General features: G+C 48.5%; 1 protein-coding gene across 1 annotated transcript in view; it reads left to right on the plus strand.

Moving 5' to 3' along the window:
- Positions 1–14,270, plus strand: part of LOC126424647 (serine/arginine repetitive matrix protein 1) — a 653,808-nt gene that overhangs the window by 573,618 nt on the left and 65,920 nt on the right. Inside the window, exon 17 of the mRNA XM_050087379.1 lies at positions 8,858–8,873. Within this exon, the coding sequence (XP_049943336.1) occupies positions 8,858–8,873 (16 nt within the window). The remainder of the gene's footprint in view (positions 1–8,857; positions 8,874–14,270) is intronic.

Below are 14,270 nucleotides of genomic sequence, written 5' to 3' on the forward strand. Positions count from 1 at the left end.
ACTCCTGAAAAAAAGGAAACCTGTGAGGGCGGGTCGTGAGTTGCGCCTGCATAACTCACTTGCTGTCACGGTAGATCAGCGTGTTCGATCAGGGATGGCCACTCTATGTAGAACAAAACAAAACAAAAAGTGTTCATCGATGGAATTTGAGTCGTGTCACACGACATCCGTACGCAACTACTAACGGGAAATGACGAAGAAACAGATAGAAAGAAGAACAGAAAAATAAAAATAGTTAGTACAACACTTACCCACGAAAAGAAGAGGTTCCAGGTTCGAGGACTCGAGTACGGGTCCAGCACACGGTTTTAATAAGCCACGAAGTTTCAAATCAGCACGCACTGCTCTGGAGAGTGAAAGTTCATTATGGAAATACAACATCCCAGAAACTTTGCGTGAATGGTGTGCACAAATGGTACTCCTAGTGACACTCCAAAATCAACATAATATGTTATTTAAAGAAAGAGTTGAAACGAACCCTTTGACCAAAATAAACTAGGCGATAACTCAAGATGTGTGATCAACATATTTAGGTGTGTATCTGGATGAATAATTGACCCTTAAAGTCCACGTAGAACGTATAGCAAGGAAAAGTAATTGTATCGCGAATAAAATTATTTATATGGGGTTTAGCAGGAGTTGATATTAGCTGAAGTTGTGGGCTGCAGTACGATGACAGTGTTGTGGCTGGTGAGGCCCCCCTGCCGCTACAGTGAGAAAAGTTCGCCGAGCAATACGAGGGGCGTTTGAAAAGTCCGTGCAAAGTCCGAGAGATGGAACCACAGGCGCGTATCGAGGTCATGTTTAGTTAGTAACATCTTTGGAAAGAAAGCACACCAAGTTTCAGCCATATTGGTCCATTTTTTTGTGTTTGACATTCGTGTGAATTAAGGAAGTCGAGTGATTGTCAAAAAATGGACGAAGAAGAATTTCGTGTGCTGATTAAACATTACTTTATGAAGAGCAAAACACCTCAGGAGACTAAAGAGAAGCTTGATAAACGTTATGGTGACTCTGCATCTTCGATTAGAACAGTTCATAAGTGGTTTCAAAATTTTCAGAGTGGCCATATGGGCACAAGTGATGCTGAACGTTCTGGACGCCCTGTGGAGGTTACAACTCCAGTAATCATTGATAAAATCCATGATATGGTAATGGATGACAGGAGAGTTAAGGTGCGTGAGATTGCTAGTGGTGTGAGTATCTCGAATGAACGGGTGCATAATATTTTGCATAAACATTTTGACATGAGAAAGCTATTCGCAAGATGGGTTCCGCGATTGCTCGCGCTTGAACAAAACCGGAATCGTGTGAAGTGTTGCAAGGATGGTTTGCAGCTGTTCAGGAAGAATCCGCAGGACTTTAAGCGTCGTTTCGTCACTGTGGATGAAACATGGATACATTACTATACTCTTGAGATCAAATAACCATCTAAAGAATGGGTTACCAAGGGAGAATCTGCACCAAAAAAGGCGAAGACCATTCCTTAGGCCGGAAAGATTATCGCGACTGTCTTTTGGGATTCGCAAGGGAAAAGGGTAAAACTATTACAGGTGCATATCATTCATTGTTACTGGACCGTTTGAAAACCGAGCTGCAAGAAAAACGCCGGCGATTGGACCCCAAAAAAGTCCTTTTCCATCATGACAATGCATCAGCACACACCTCAGCATTTTTGGTCGCAAAATTATTGGAAATAGGCTTCCAACTCGTTTCACATCCCCCTGTTCTCCACACTTGGCTCCTTCGGACTACTTTTTGTACCCCAATTAGAAGAAATGGCTGGCAGGACAAATATTTTATACAAACGAGGAGGTGATTGCAGCAACTAATAGCTATTTTGCAGACTTGGATAATTCCCATTATTCGGAAGGGATCAACAAATTAGAACAGCGTTGGACGAAATGTATAAGTCTAAAAGGAGGCTATGTCGAAAAATAAAAAAGGTTTACCCCAAACACGTAAGTAGTTTTTATTTTTGCACGGATTTTTCAAACGCCCCTCGTACAGCCACGCTGGCGTGGGTGCTTCACCATCGCGCCTGCAGACGTTCTGACTGCACTGACGGGAGTACATCTCTTGGAATTACAAGTAAGGAAAAACGCTGTCGTCTGTTGCATGAAGAAAATAGCAGTACGGAAAAATACACGAAACTCTTGGGGAAATATTAATAAATAAAGAATTTTAATATTTACTGAAAGGCAGCAGAGGTGAAATTCCTGAGGTACAGGGAAGAAAACGTTTCGGTTTTTTGAGATATAATTGAAAGGCCTGAGGTAGCGCAATTTGAGCCAGTTAGGGGACTGATCCGCTACCTTTCTGCTAGAGATTCGAACAGAAGTAGCAGGAAGGCAACGACCAACTGTGACTGTGGTGAAATGCATGGTGCGACAGCTGGCAGCTTTCCCTAAACGTAGATAAATGTAATATAATGCGCATACATAGGGGCAGAAATCCATTCCAGTACGATTATGCCATAGGTGGTAAATCATTGGAAGCGGTAACGACCGTAAAATACTTAGGAGTTATATCCGGAGCGATCTGAAGTGGAATGATCACATAAAACAAATAGTGGGAAAAGCAGGCGCCAGGTTGAGATTCATAGGAAGAATTCTAAGAAAATGTGACTCATCGACGAAAGAAGTAGCTTACAAAACGCTTGTTCGTCCGATTCTTGAGTATTGCTCATCAGTATGGGACCCTTACCAGGTTGGATTAATAGAAGAGATAGACATGATCCAGCGAAAAGCAGCGCGATTCGTCATGGGGACATTTAGTCAGCGCGAGAGCGTTACGGAGATGCTGAACAAGCTCCAGTGGCGGACACTTCAAGAAAGGCGTTACGCAATACGGAGAGGTTTATTATCGAAATTACGAGAGAGCACATTCCGGGAAGAGATGTGCAACATATTACTACCGCCCACATATATCTCGCGTAATGATCACAACGAAAAGATCCGAGAAATTAGAGCAAATACGGAGACTTACAAGCAGTCGTTCTTCCCACGCACAATTCGTGAATGGAACAGGGAAGGGGGGATCAGATAGTGGTACAATAAGTACCCTCCGCCACACACCTTAAGGTGGCTCGCGGAGTATAGATGTAGATGTAGATGTAGATAGCTGCATGCCCTTTGGGAACGTCCTCTAGCTGAAGATATAGCGAGGACCGCTAGGTAGGATTGAGGGAGAATATCTGTTAACCGTAAAATAGGAGTCAAAGAACGCTTTGAAAGTTTGAATTTTTTAGCCGATGGTCCCTCAGCAAAAACAAGGCATAGCTGCAGTCAAGGAGTACCACAGGCAAGGCGAGGAAGGCCGGTGGGTGAGCCCAAGGATTGAGAAGGAGTCAGTGGCTCGCACTGGAAAATAAGATGCGTACTGACCCAGTGCTATGCGGTCTGGAGGCAGCGAGGCACTCCTGGAGCCGACAGTGTGGACGATCTTGTGCAGAGCTTACTTAGCGTCCTCTTATGTTCAGCGACGGACACGTCATCAACTACCCGTAGCACGAGTGTAGTAATAACACGAGTAATGGTAGCACAAGTTTTAATAGTTCTCGTTGTAGGATATTGAAGGTGGTGGTAGTAGCAACGGCGGCTACTAATATTTGTAAGGTAGTAGTAGTAGTTAGTAGTAGTAAGTGTTGTTGTTGTATATGTAGTTTTAGTCATAGTTATTGTAATGGTAATAATAATTGAAATTGACAAAGATAATAGTAAAATAGTTCAAACAGACTGAACTTAACGAAAACTTCTAGCTCTTTTCCAGTGATAGGAAGGGAAGGCACGGCTGTGAATAGAAATAGATAGCATAAAGAAACGAGTACGTACACGTAGCCACCCAAATATTACAGTGATGGCAGGAAGAATAATCGGAAATAAAGAAAAATTAATATGATAAATATTGTAAACTTAGGTCAATATTCAGTGTAGAAAGAAAAAGCACACTAGAAGTTATTATTATAATTGTTCACAAACAGTTAAATTTCACTTGTAACAGTCCATTGTCGTTGCCAAGATATTGAACTACAATGAATAAATAAGTAGAGAAATAAAAACTTGAACTTTAATGCAAGTTCTCGGCTTGCAGACGTGCTGAGAATCTCCGATTACAATATGCTGCCATACAACTGGTACCAGCTTCTAGAAATGCAGGAATGGCTCGTGGTTTCTATACTGGGAACACTGCGAACCTCCTGCCGATGTCCTAACGATTAATAGTGTGCTTCCGGGTGTTCTAGCGAGTTGTTGTTTCCATTTCGTGAACCGTATTTCGACGACCGACCCAGCTGTCTACTTCAGGTGCTGCAAGTTTTTCTATTATGTGTAACAGACTGCTGCACATAAGAGCAAAACTTGCAGCAAAATTAGATAGCTGGGTCGGTCGTAGAAATATTGTTCACGAAATGCAGAAAGAAACAGAGAAAAAAAGAAGAGAGAAAATCTTTGTGAGAAATCAAATAGAGCCGGTTTTCCTTCTTTCTTTTGTATTTTTTCCTTTTTTCGTCCGTTTTACGAGGGCTGTTCAATAAAGAATGATCATAATTTTTTATGGTCATATTTTCTCATGCTAAAATTTAATCTTATGATATTCTGTTAGTTCAACGTGCAACAAACACGCCGTAGTAGTTTCATTGTTGGGACTCCTGGTTCCCTCCTGTGAGAGGCAGGTAAGGTCAGACATATTCAGTATCGCCTACCGCTGCAATGGAGGTAATACGCGAGGAACAATTTGCGACTCTGAAATTCTGCTTTCGCCTCAACAAATCTTTATTTGAGGCCTATACTATGTTACAGGAGGCCCATGGAGAGTCTGTTCTTCCCTAGAGCACAGCTCGAAGGTAGTTCAATATGTTTAAAGGGGGGAGACATTCAATTTCAGTTATTGCTCTTACGGAAGAAAACATCGCCACTGCTGCTGTCATAGTGAGAGAGGATCGATGAATTACCTTAAGATCACTTTCTGAAATACTGAACATTTCATTTCGTGCCACCCACACGTTGGTGACAGAAAAATTACACATGACACGTGTTTGTGCGCGATGGGTTCCAAGACTGCCGATTCCCGAACAAAAAGACATTCGCGTGCAGGTCTGCATGCAATTAAAGTTCATGTTAGAGGAAGATCCGGAGTTTCTTTCAAATGTGATCACTGCTGAAGAAACTTGACTACATGATTTTGATCGTGAGAGGAAACAGCAAAGCTCAGTGTGGAAATCTTCATCACCAACCTCAAAAAGAACAAGAGTGGTTGCTTCTGCTGCGAAAGTTATGGTCATCTCATTCTTTGATATTCATGGAACGGTTTATCAGCATGTTATACCTACACACACATCAGCAACTGGACAGTACTAAAGGGATGTCCTGAGAACATTGCGCGGCCGCATGTTGTCAATGTTGTTGCTGAATATCTTGCAAAAAAATCAACGTGAAGTGCATCCCTCACCTCCCCATAGTCCGGATTTAGCCCCATGTGACTCTTTTCTATTCCTTAACATGAAGAAACGCCGTCATTGGAGGCATTATCAATCATCAAAAGCAGTGGTGAAGGCTGCGGACGCGATTTTGAAGGACCTCTCAAAAAATGGTATCCAGCATGGGACAAGTGCATCACATTCATGGAAGACTATTTTGAGAAAGACCATTAAAATTGTGAGGATGAGTAAAGATACGTTGTGAAAATTATAGATCCAAAGCCATCGAGCATGCGAAACCCAACTCGCATTTTTCTCGCGACACATCCTGAAAACCGTGGGTCAAGGCAGTTAGGTAGATGACATTTCTTGACTGCTAAAAATAAGTTGACCTAGTAATCACACCTACACTTTGTATCGAAAATATGATCGTGTGATTTCTTGATGCGGCCGATGTAACATGTTGAGTGGAGAGTCATCGGTAGATATAGAAGTAACTTCGAATGTGCCCCAGGGGGTGTTGAGACTTTTGCTGTTCATGTTGTATATTAATGACCTTGCAGAAAATATTAATAGAAACTTAACAATTTTGGCAGATAATGCTGTTATCTGTAGCGAAATACTGTCTGAAAAAAGCCATGTTAATGCCTAGTCTGATAGTGATAAGATTTCAGAGGGTGCAAAGGTTGGCAACTTACTTTAAATGCACTGCCGAAAAAAAATACAACTCCTTCAAGGACTGTGTTTAATGGCAGCAGGCTATAAAATATATGCATACTGAGGGGTTATGTGATCAATTTATCGCTTCATCGGCGATCCAGTGCCGCTCTGGAGGCCTGTCTATGCATCCTCTTTGTTGACTATGCAGGCAATGACACTGCTGAGTTTTAGAGGAGTACATTCATTCTAGGCACACCCATGCCCCGCCGACAAGGGCGTTCTCCTGTTGAACAGCTTCAGCAATTTGAACAAGGTTACATTGTGGGCCTGTGGGAAGCTGGATGGACGGTGGTGGTGGTGGTTGTTGGGGTGTTGAAGGGGGACTAAACAGCTAAGGTCATCAGTCCCCCATTCCAAAAACAAGCGAGACAAAGTCGCAGAGCAGATAAAACCCCAAGGGGAAGGAGACTCCCCCCCCCCCCAGGTGCTAAAGAACACAAATTAGGCAACGAACACTACAGAAAAGAAGAGTACAGACGAACACCAGACAGAAAGAAATAGAAGAAAAGAAGATGGCCGGAGACTGGTTGACTGACCACGACAACAAAAAAAGGGAAAGAGTCAACCATCCGACGACACACCAAAACAGCAACAAATATGGAGAGACGCGAGGACAAAAGACACAGAAACGGAAAGGTGCAGGACCCCCCTAAATGGATCCATAAAAAGGACGAGCACGGATAAAATGTAAAACATTGTCAGCCATGGAGGCATCGTCGCATAAAATCAAAGGCAAGGTGCCCGGGAAATTAAAAGACTGCCGAAGGGTGCGCAGTCGGGGACACTCCAGTAAAATGTGGGCGACCGTCAGCCGGGACCCACACCGACACAGGGGGGGATCCTCCTGACGCAAAAGATGGCCGTGCGTCAGGTATGTATGGCCGATGCGGAGCCGACACAGGATAACAGAGTCCCTGCGAGAAGACCGCAGGGAGGAGCGCCACACATCGGTCGTCTCCTTGACAGCCCGCAGTTTATTAGGCGCTGTCATGCCTCGCCACTCAGCAGACCACACCCCAAGCACCTTACGGCGCAACACCAGCTGCTGATCGCGAGCTGTGAGGTCGATCTCCAAAGCTGGGGCGTCGAGCGCCCCTTTGGCCAGCCTGTCAACACGTTCGTTCCCCGGGATGCCAACATGACCTGGCGTCCAAACCAAGACCACCAAACGACCAGAACGGGCAATGGCGGAAACAGACTCCTGAATAGAGGACACCAGAGGAGAAGAGGGATATCAGCGGTCGATGGCCTGAAGGCTGCTCAGGGAGTCATTGCAGATGACGATGGACCTACCTGAGCAGAAACGCATATGCTCAAGAGCGCGTAAGATGGCCACCAGCTCTGCAGTAAAAATACTGCAGCCAGCCGGCAAGGAGCGTTGCTCAACATGGGCAGCATGAGCAAAAGCATAGGCAGTGCGACCATCAACCAGGGAACCATCAGTGTAGACAGGCTCACAGCCCAGAAATGAGGCGAGGAGAGCAAGAAAATGGCGACGGAGGGCCACAGGAGGAACCGAGTCCTTGGGTCCCTGCGCCAAGTCCAGACGGACGGACGGACGGGGCAAACACCAGGGAAGTGTAGGTGCACGGACCCAGAAGGGAGGGAGAAGAGGGAATGACCCCAGTTCCGACAGCAGGGACCGGACGCGGACAGCTACGGAAAGCCCAGACCTAGGTCGCCGTTCGGGCAGATGGAGGACCATGGCAGGGAAAAGCAGGCGACGATTGGGATGGCCTGGCGAGCAATGCACGTGGGCAGCATAGTCGGCGAGCAGACGATGGCGGCGAATCCGCAGCGGGGGAACCCCGGACTCCACCAGTAGACTATCCACGGGGCTAGTGCGAAAAGCGCCAGTGGCAAGCCAAACCCCACAGTGGTGTATGGGGTCTAACAACTTCAACACTGAGGGTGACGCAGACCCATAGGCCAGGCTCCCATAATCAAGCCGGGACTGCACAAGGGCTCTGTACAATCGCAGCAGCGTGCAGCGATCTGCACCCCAAGACGTGTGGCTAAGGCAGCGGAGGGCGTTGAGGTGCCGCCAGCATTTTTGCTTCAGCTGAGTAACATGAGGAACCCATGTGAGCCGGGCATCAAACACAAGTCCCAAGAAGCGGCAAGTGTCCACCACGTCAAGCAGGTGGCCGTCGAGGTAAAGTTCAGGATGAGGGTGGACCGTCCGACGCCTGCAGAAGTGCATAACTCGAGTCTTGGCTGCAGAGAACTGAAAACCATGAGTCAGAGCCCATGATGCTGCCTTGCGAACGGCGACTTGCAGCCTGCGTTCGGTGACTACCGTAGTCGTGGAGCTAAATGAGATGCAGAAGTCGTCGGCATACAAAGAAGGAGACACCGACGACCCCACTGCTGCAGCCAGACCATTAATGGCCACTAGAAATAAGGAGATGCTCAACACCGAGCCCTGCGGGACCCCATTTTCCTGTATATAAGAGGAACTAGAAGCGGCACCGACTTGCACCCAGAAAGAGCGGCGCAATAAAAAGGTTTGAAGAAAAGCCGGGAGCCGACCACGAAGACCCCACTCATGCAACGTGGCGAGGATGTGATGCCTCCATGTGGTGTCATACGCCTTCCGCAGATCGAAAAATACAGCAACGTGATGCTGACGTCGGGCAAAGGCTGTACGGATAGCAGATTCCAGCCGCACCAAATTGTCCGTGGCAGACCAGCCCCGGCGGAAGCCACCCTGGGATGGAGCGAGGAGACCGCGCGACTCAAGGACCCAACACAAACGCCGCCCCACCATACGTTCTAGCAATTTGCACAAAACGTTGGTGAGGGTAATGGGACAATAGCTGTCCACCGCCAGTGGGTCCGCACCGGGCTTCAAGATTGGGACAATAACACCCTCTCGCCATTGCGACGGGAACACGCCTTCGCTCCAAATGCGATTAAATATCGCGAGAATGTGTCTCTGGCAGTCCCTGGAGAGATGCTTCAGCATCTGCGCGTGGATGCAGTCTGGGCCTGGTGCTGTATCAGGGCAATCGGCGAGGGCAGTGAGGAATTCCCTCTCGCTGAAAGGAGCATTGTATGTTTCAGAACGACGCGTGTGGAATGAGAACGGCGTCCGCTCGGCTCGCTCCTTTAGAGAGCAAAAGGCGGGGGGATAAGATGCAGTCGCAGAGCTCTGAGCAAAGTGCGCGGCAAGCCGTTCAGCAATGGCGGCAGCGTCCGTGCAGACAGCGCCGTCCAAGGAGAGCCCAGGGACACCCATAGGGGTCTGGTATCCATAAATCCGCCGGATCCGGGACCACACGATTGAGGGGGAGACATGGGAGCCCAAGGATGAGACATACCTCTCCCAGCACTCCTGCTTACGCCGCGCAATAAGACGACAGGCCAAGGCACGGAGCCTCTTAAAGGCGATGAGGGTCTCCAGAGACGGGTGCCGCCTATGACGCTGGAGAGCCCGCCGACGGTCGCGAATAGCCTCAGCAATCTCCGGCGACCACCAGGGTACAGCCTTCCTCCGAGGGAGGCCAGAAGATCAGGGGATGGCAGCCTCCGCCGCTGAAATGATGGACGTGGTTAAAACACGGACCACCTCGTCAATGTCACCCTGTGGGGGAGACTCAATGGTTGCAGCAGAAGTAAAAGCCGGCCAGTCAGCCCTGTGGAGAGCCCAGCGGGGCAGGCGCCCAGAAGAATGACCCTGGGGTAGTGACAAATAGATGGGAAAATGGTCACTACCGCACAGGTCAGGGTGCACCCTCCAGTGGAGGGATGGGTCAAGTCCGGGGCTGCAAAGAGAGAGAGCGATGGCCGAGAACGAGCCATGGGCAACACTGAAATGCGTGGGAGCACCGGTGTTCAAAAGGCTAAGGTCGAGCTGAGCCAACAAATGCTCCACGGCCCGACCGCGGTCATCAGAGACAGTCCCACCCCATAGAGGGTTGTGGGCATTGAAATCGCCCAGAAGCAGCAATGGTGGCGGGAGTTGAGCCAGCAGCGCAGCCAAGACATGTCGGGGGAGCTCCCCATCCGGAGGAATGTAAACAGAGCAAACAGTAATAGCCGGCGAGAGCTCAACCCTGGCAGCAACTGCCTCTAAAGGCGTCTGAAGGGGTACTGGCGAGCTACAGACAGAGTGGTGAACAAAGAGGCAAACCCCACCTGACGCTCATTGACAGGCAGCACGGTTCTTATAGTATCCCCGATAACCGCGAAGGGTGGGGGTCCGCAGTGCAGGAAACCAAGTTTCCTGCAGAGCAATGCAGAGAACAGGGGAATCACTCAGAAGCATCCGGAGCTCAGGCAGGTGGCGGAAATAACCACCGCAGTTCCATTGGAGAATGGAAGCAGGAAGGGACTGGGAGGGCGTGAATGCGACTAAGAGGCAGACAGCGCTTCAGAGCCAACTGCCGCCACCGGGGGAGAGTCAGCTGAGTCCATAGGAGAGGCCCCCAAGGGTTCCATGAGGGCGAGATCCGCGGCAGAGGCGAGGATCTCCACCTCATCCCCGGAGCCAGGACTATGTACAGCAGGCGGTGCTGAAACCGCCGGAACGTCCTTCTTCTTGGACACATGCCGTTCCTTCTTCTCACGTTGGCCCTTAGGGTGAGAGGGCTGGGAGAGCTTCTCTGAAGGAGCATCGGAGGCTGACGACGACACAGAAGCCCTACGACCAGCAGGTGGCGGAACCTTCAGCCACTGGCTGACATCTGGCTGGGAAGGAGAAGAAACGGAGGAAGGGAGAGCCCCGAGGGACCCCTTCTGCGAGAGAGGAACCGGCGGAAGCAACGCCGGCGGAGAAGGAGGGGGAGGGATCGAGCCTCCCGGTTGTGGAGCAGATGTCACTCCCGAAGTAAGCGTGGGGGGAGCGACAGAAGAGGGTTTGCCCCCAACTGCTAAGGGGGCAACAGAGGAAGGCTTGCCGCCAGACACGAGGGCGGCAGACAGAGATACACGGCCCCGAGGGCCCACTGAAGGCGGCACAGATGAGGCGACAACCGTTGCTCGCGTGGGCGACGATAACGTGGCTGCAGCATAAGATGGTCGAAGGGAAGCAGGATACAACCTTTCATATTTCAGTTTTGCCTCTCGATAAGTAAGCCGGTCCAGGGTCTTAAATTCCATGATCTTCCGCTCCTTATGAAGAACGGGGCAATCCGGTGAGCATGGAGAGTGGTGCTCCCCACAGTTGACACATACAGGCGGAGGCGCACATGGAGAATCGGGATGAGAGGGGCGTCCGCAATCTCGACATGTAGCGCTGGATGGGCGACGGGAGGACATATGCCCAAACTTCCAGCACTGGAAGCACCGCATCGGGGGAGGGACGTATGGCTTCACGTCACAACGGTAAACCATCACCTTGACCTTCTCGGGCAAGACATCACCCTCGAAGGCCAAGATAAAGACACCGGTGGCCACCCTGTTAGCCTTGGGCCCTCTATGTACACGACGGACAAAATGTACACCACGTCGTTCCAAGTCGGCTCTCAGCTCGTCATCGGATTGTAATAAGAGGTCACGATGGTAAATAATCCCTTGGACCATATTTAAGCTACTGTGGGGAGTGATGGTAACAGGGACGTCACCCAGCTTATCGCACAAGAGCAACGCTCGTGACTGGGCTGGGGAGGACGTCTTGAGGAGGATGGACCCATTCCTCATTTTAGACAACCCCGCCACTTCCCCAAACTTATCCTCCAGGTGTTCCACAAAAAACAGAGACTTCGTCGTAAGAAAGGAGTCACCATCAGTCCTGCTGCAGACAAGGTATTGCGGTACGTAAGGCTCCCGCTTGGCACTAGATCGGCGTCCCTCCCATGGCGCAGCCAACGAGGGGAACGACTAGGGTCATATTGCGCAGCATCAAAGTCTACTCCACCACGCTTAGAGACGCTGGTGGCCGTGCGACCACCAGCTTGGTGTGATTTATTGCGCTTCATGGCGCCACATCCGCCCAGATGCCACCTACTCCGAACGAGGGCTCTCCCCAAGGGCGCCACCCAGCCAAAGCAACGGGTACCTGGCCGATACCCCGTTGCCTGGAGTCCCCGTGCCCCAGACAAGATGGGCACATACTCCTTGGCATGCATGGGGAGGAAACAGCTCTGGCATCTGTAGTGCGATCCCTGCGTGGTCAGGGGGCTACCACCAAGAGGGTACATGACGAACCCACCACAACGGACTGGCTACTGTGCTGGATTTTAGGTGTTGAAAGGGTCCACACTTGTCGTAGGCGCTAAGAAGAAGAGTGCGCACAAGGCGAGAAGGAGACATCCCAGAAGATGTTGGGCGTAGTCCCCCCCCCACACGACAATAGGGAACATGCAAGATGGTGGAGCATGATGGACCAATAGAAAAACACCACGTAAGGTGTCCTTCCCCAAATGGCACGCACTAACAACGGAAATTTTGAAAAAAAGGAGGTCAAACCCAAGAGGGGACCATCACAGAAGGCCGAAACGTGTGAGACTCCTTTTAGTCGCCTCTTACGACAGGCAGGAATACCGCGGGCCTATTCTTACCCCCGAACCCGCAGAGGGGCTGGATGGACGTATCAGCAGACTGCACAGTGTACTGTGATGTGTCGATGCTTCCAATAGTGCACTGTGGAATATTCCCACTTGTGGAGACCAGGTTCTGGACGTCTGCGTTGTACAGGCGCACGTCAAGATCAGCGGTGGCCGACCGAACATCATCCAGGAACGACACCTGTGCTCATGATGCACCTGCTATGTGATCAGGGACCATTGGCAACAGTCTACTTGCAGCAAGGTTAACATCACTTGTGCCTTTGGCTACCACCGACACCACGACATCGCCGAGGATAGCTACTCTGACGTCGTGAAAGAGTTCCGTGGAGAATGGAATGGCGTTGAGTTGTATTCAGTGGTGAGAGTAGGTTCTTTATGTATGGCGTAAACATGGCGAGCGGCCCTTTCCAGAGTGCTTTCGCACACGACACACAGGTCCAAGCCCAGGCTTCACGGTATGGAGGGCCATAGTTAGTTAGTTAGTTAGTTAGTTAGTTACGTGTTCCATTGATCAATAGCACGGAAAAACCGTTATGATGTGGAACGTGTCAAATGCACGAGAAATGCGCACAGGAAACAAGGTGGTTTTTTTTTACATTATAGTGTTATACCTAAATATTTCTATTATCTATCCAATTCCCTTAAATGGCACAAAATGCATATATTATGTCTCCAGATATATTTACTCATATTCAAGATTCATCTATGGTATAGAAGGAGTTGCCAACGAGTTACGATTTCAATTTGATTTTTAAACTATTACTGCTGTCAGTCAGACATTTTATTTCATCTGGTAATTTATCAAAAAGTTTTATAGCAGCATATTTTACCCCTTTCTGTGCCAAAGATAGGTTAAGTAAAGGACAGTGTAGGTCTTTCTTTTTTCTGGTATTGTAATCATGAATGTAGCTGTTGATTTTAAACTGGTCCATGTTGTTGAGAAAGAATTTCATTACTGAGTAAATGTACTGTGCAGTAGTTGTAAGAATTCCTAACCTTTTAAACAGATGTCTTCAAGATGTGCGACTATGAACCCCAAACATTATTCTAACTTCTTTCATTTGAGCAGTGAATACCTTTTGCCTAAGTGTTGAGTTGCCCCAGAATATTATTCTGTATGACATCAGAGAGTGGAAGTATGAAAAGTATGTTAGGTTACTAATTTCTACATCCTCAAAACTGGCAATTATTCTGATTGCAAAAGTTGCTGAACCTAGTCGCTTTAGGAGACCCAAAATATGAATTTTCCAATTAAGATTCTCATCTATATGTACACCCAAAAACTTAGTATGCTCTACCCTGGCTACTGACTTCTTTTGTCGTGTTATGTTTATTGAAGGAATCACACTTTCTGCAGCAGAAGATGTACGGTGTTTTTTCAAAGTTCAGAGCAAGCCCATTCGCAGAAAACCAATTAATAACTTTTTCAACTACCTTATTTGTATAATTTTCTATCGGACTTTCGTTTACTGGATTAATAATTATGCTTGTATCATCAGCAAACAGTGTCAGTTGAGCATCTTGTTTCACCTATATCAAGAACAGGAGGGGACCCATGATCGAACCAACTCAAGGTAACATTTTTTGTTCTGCAAGGTAAAGCAACCAATGTCCGCTACAAT

Source organism: Schistocerca serialis, chromosome 10 (assembly GCF_023864345.2).
Source record: "Schistocerca serialis cubense isolate TAMUIC-IGC-003099 chromosome 10, iqSchSeri2.2, whole genome shotgun sequence".
Lineage (NCBI taxonomy): Eukaryota > Metazoa > Arthropoda > Insecta > Orthoptera > Acrididae > Schistocerca > Schistocerca serialis.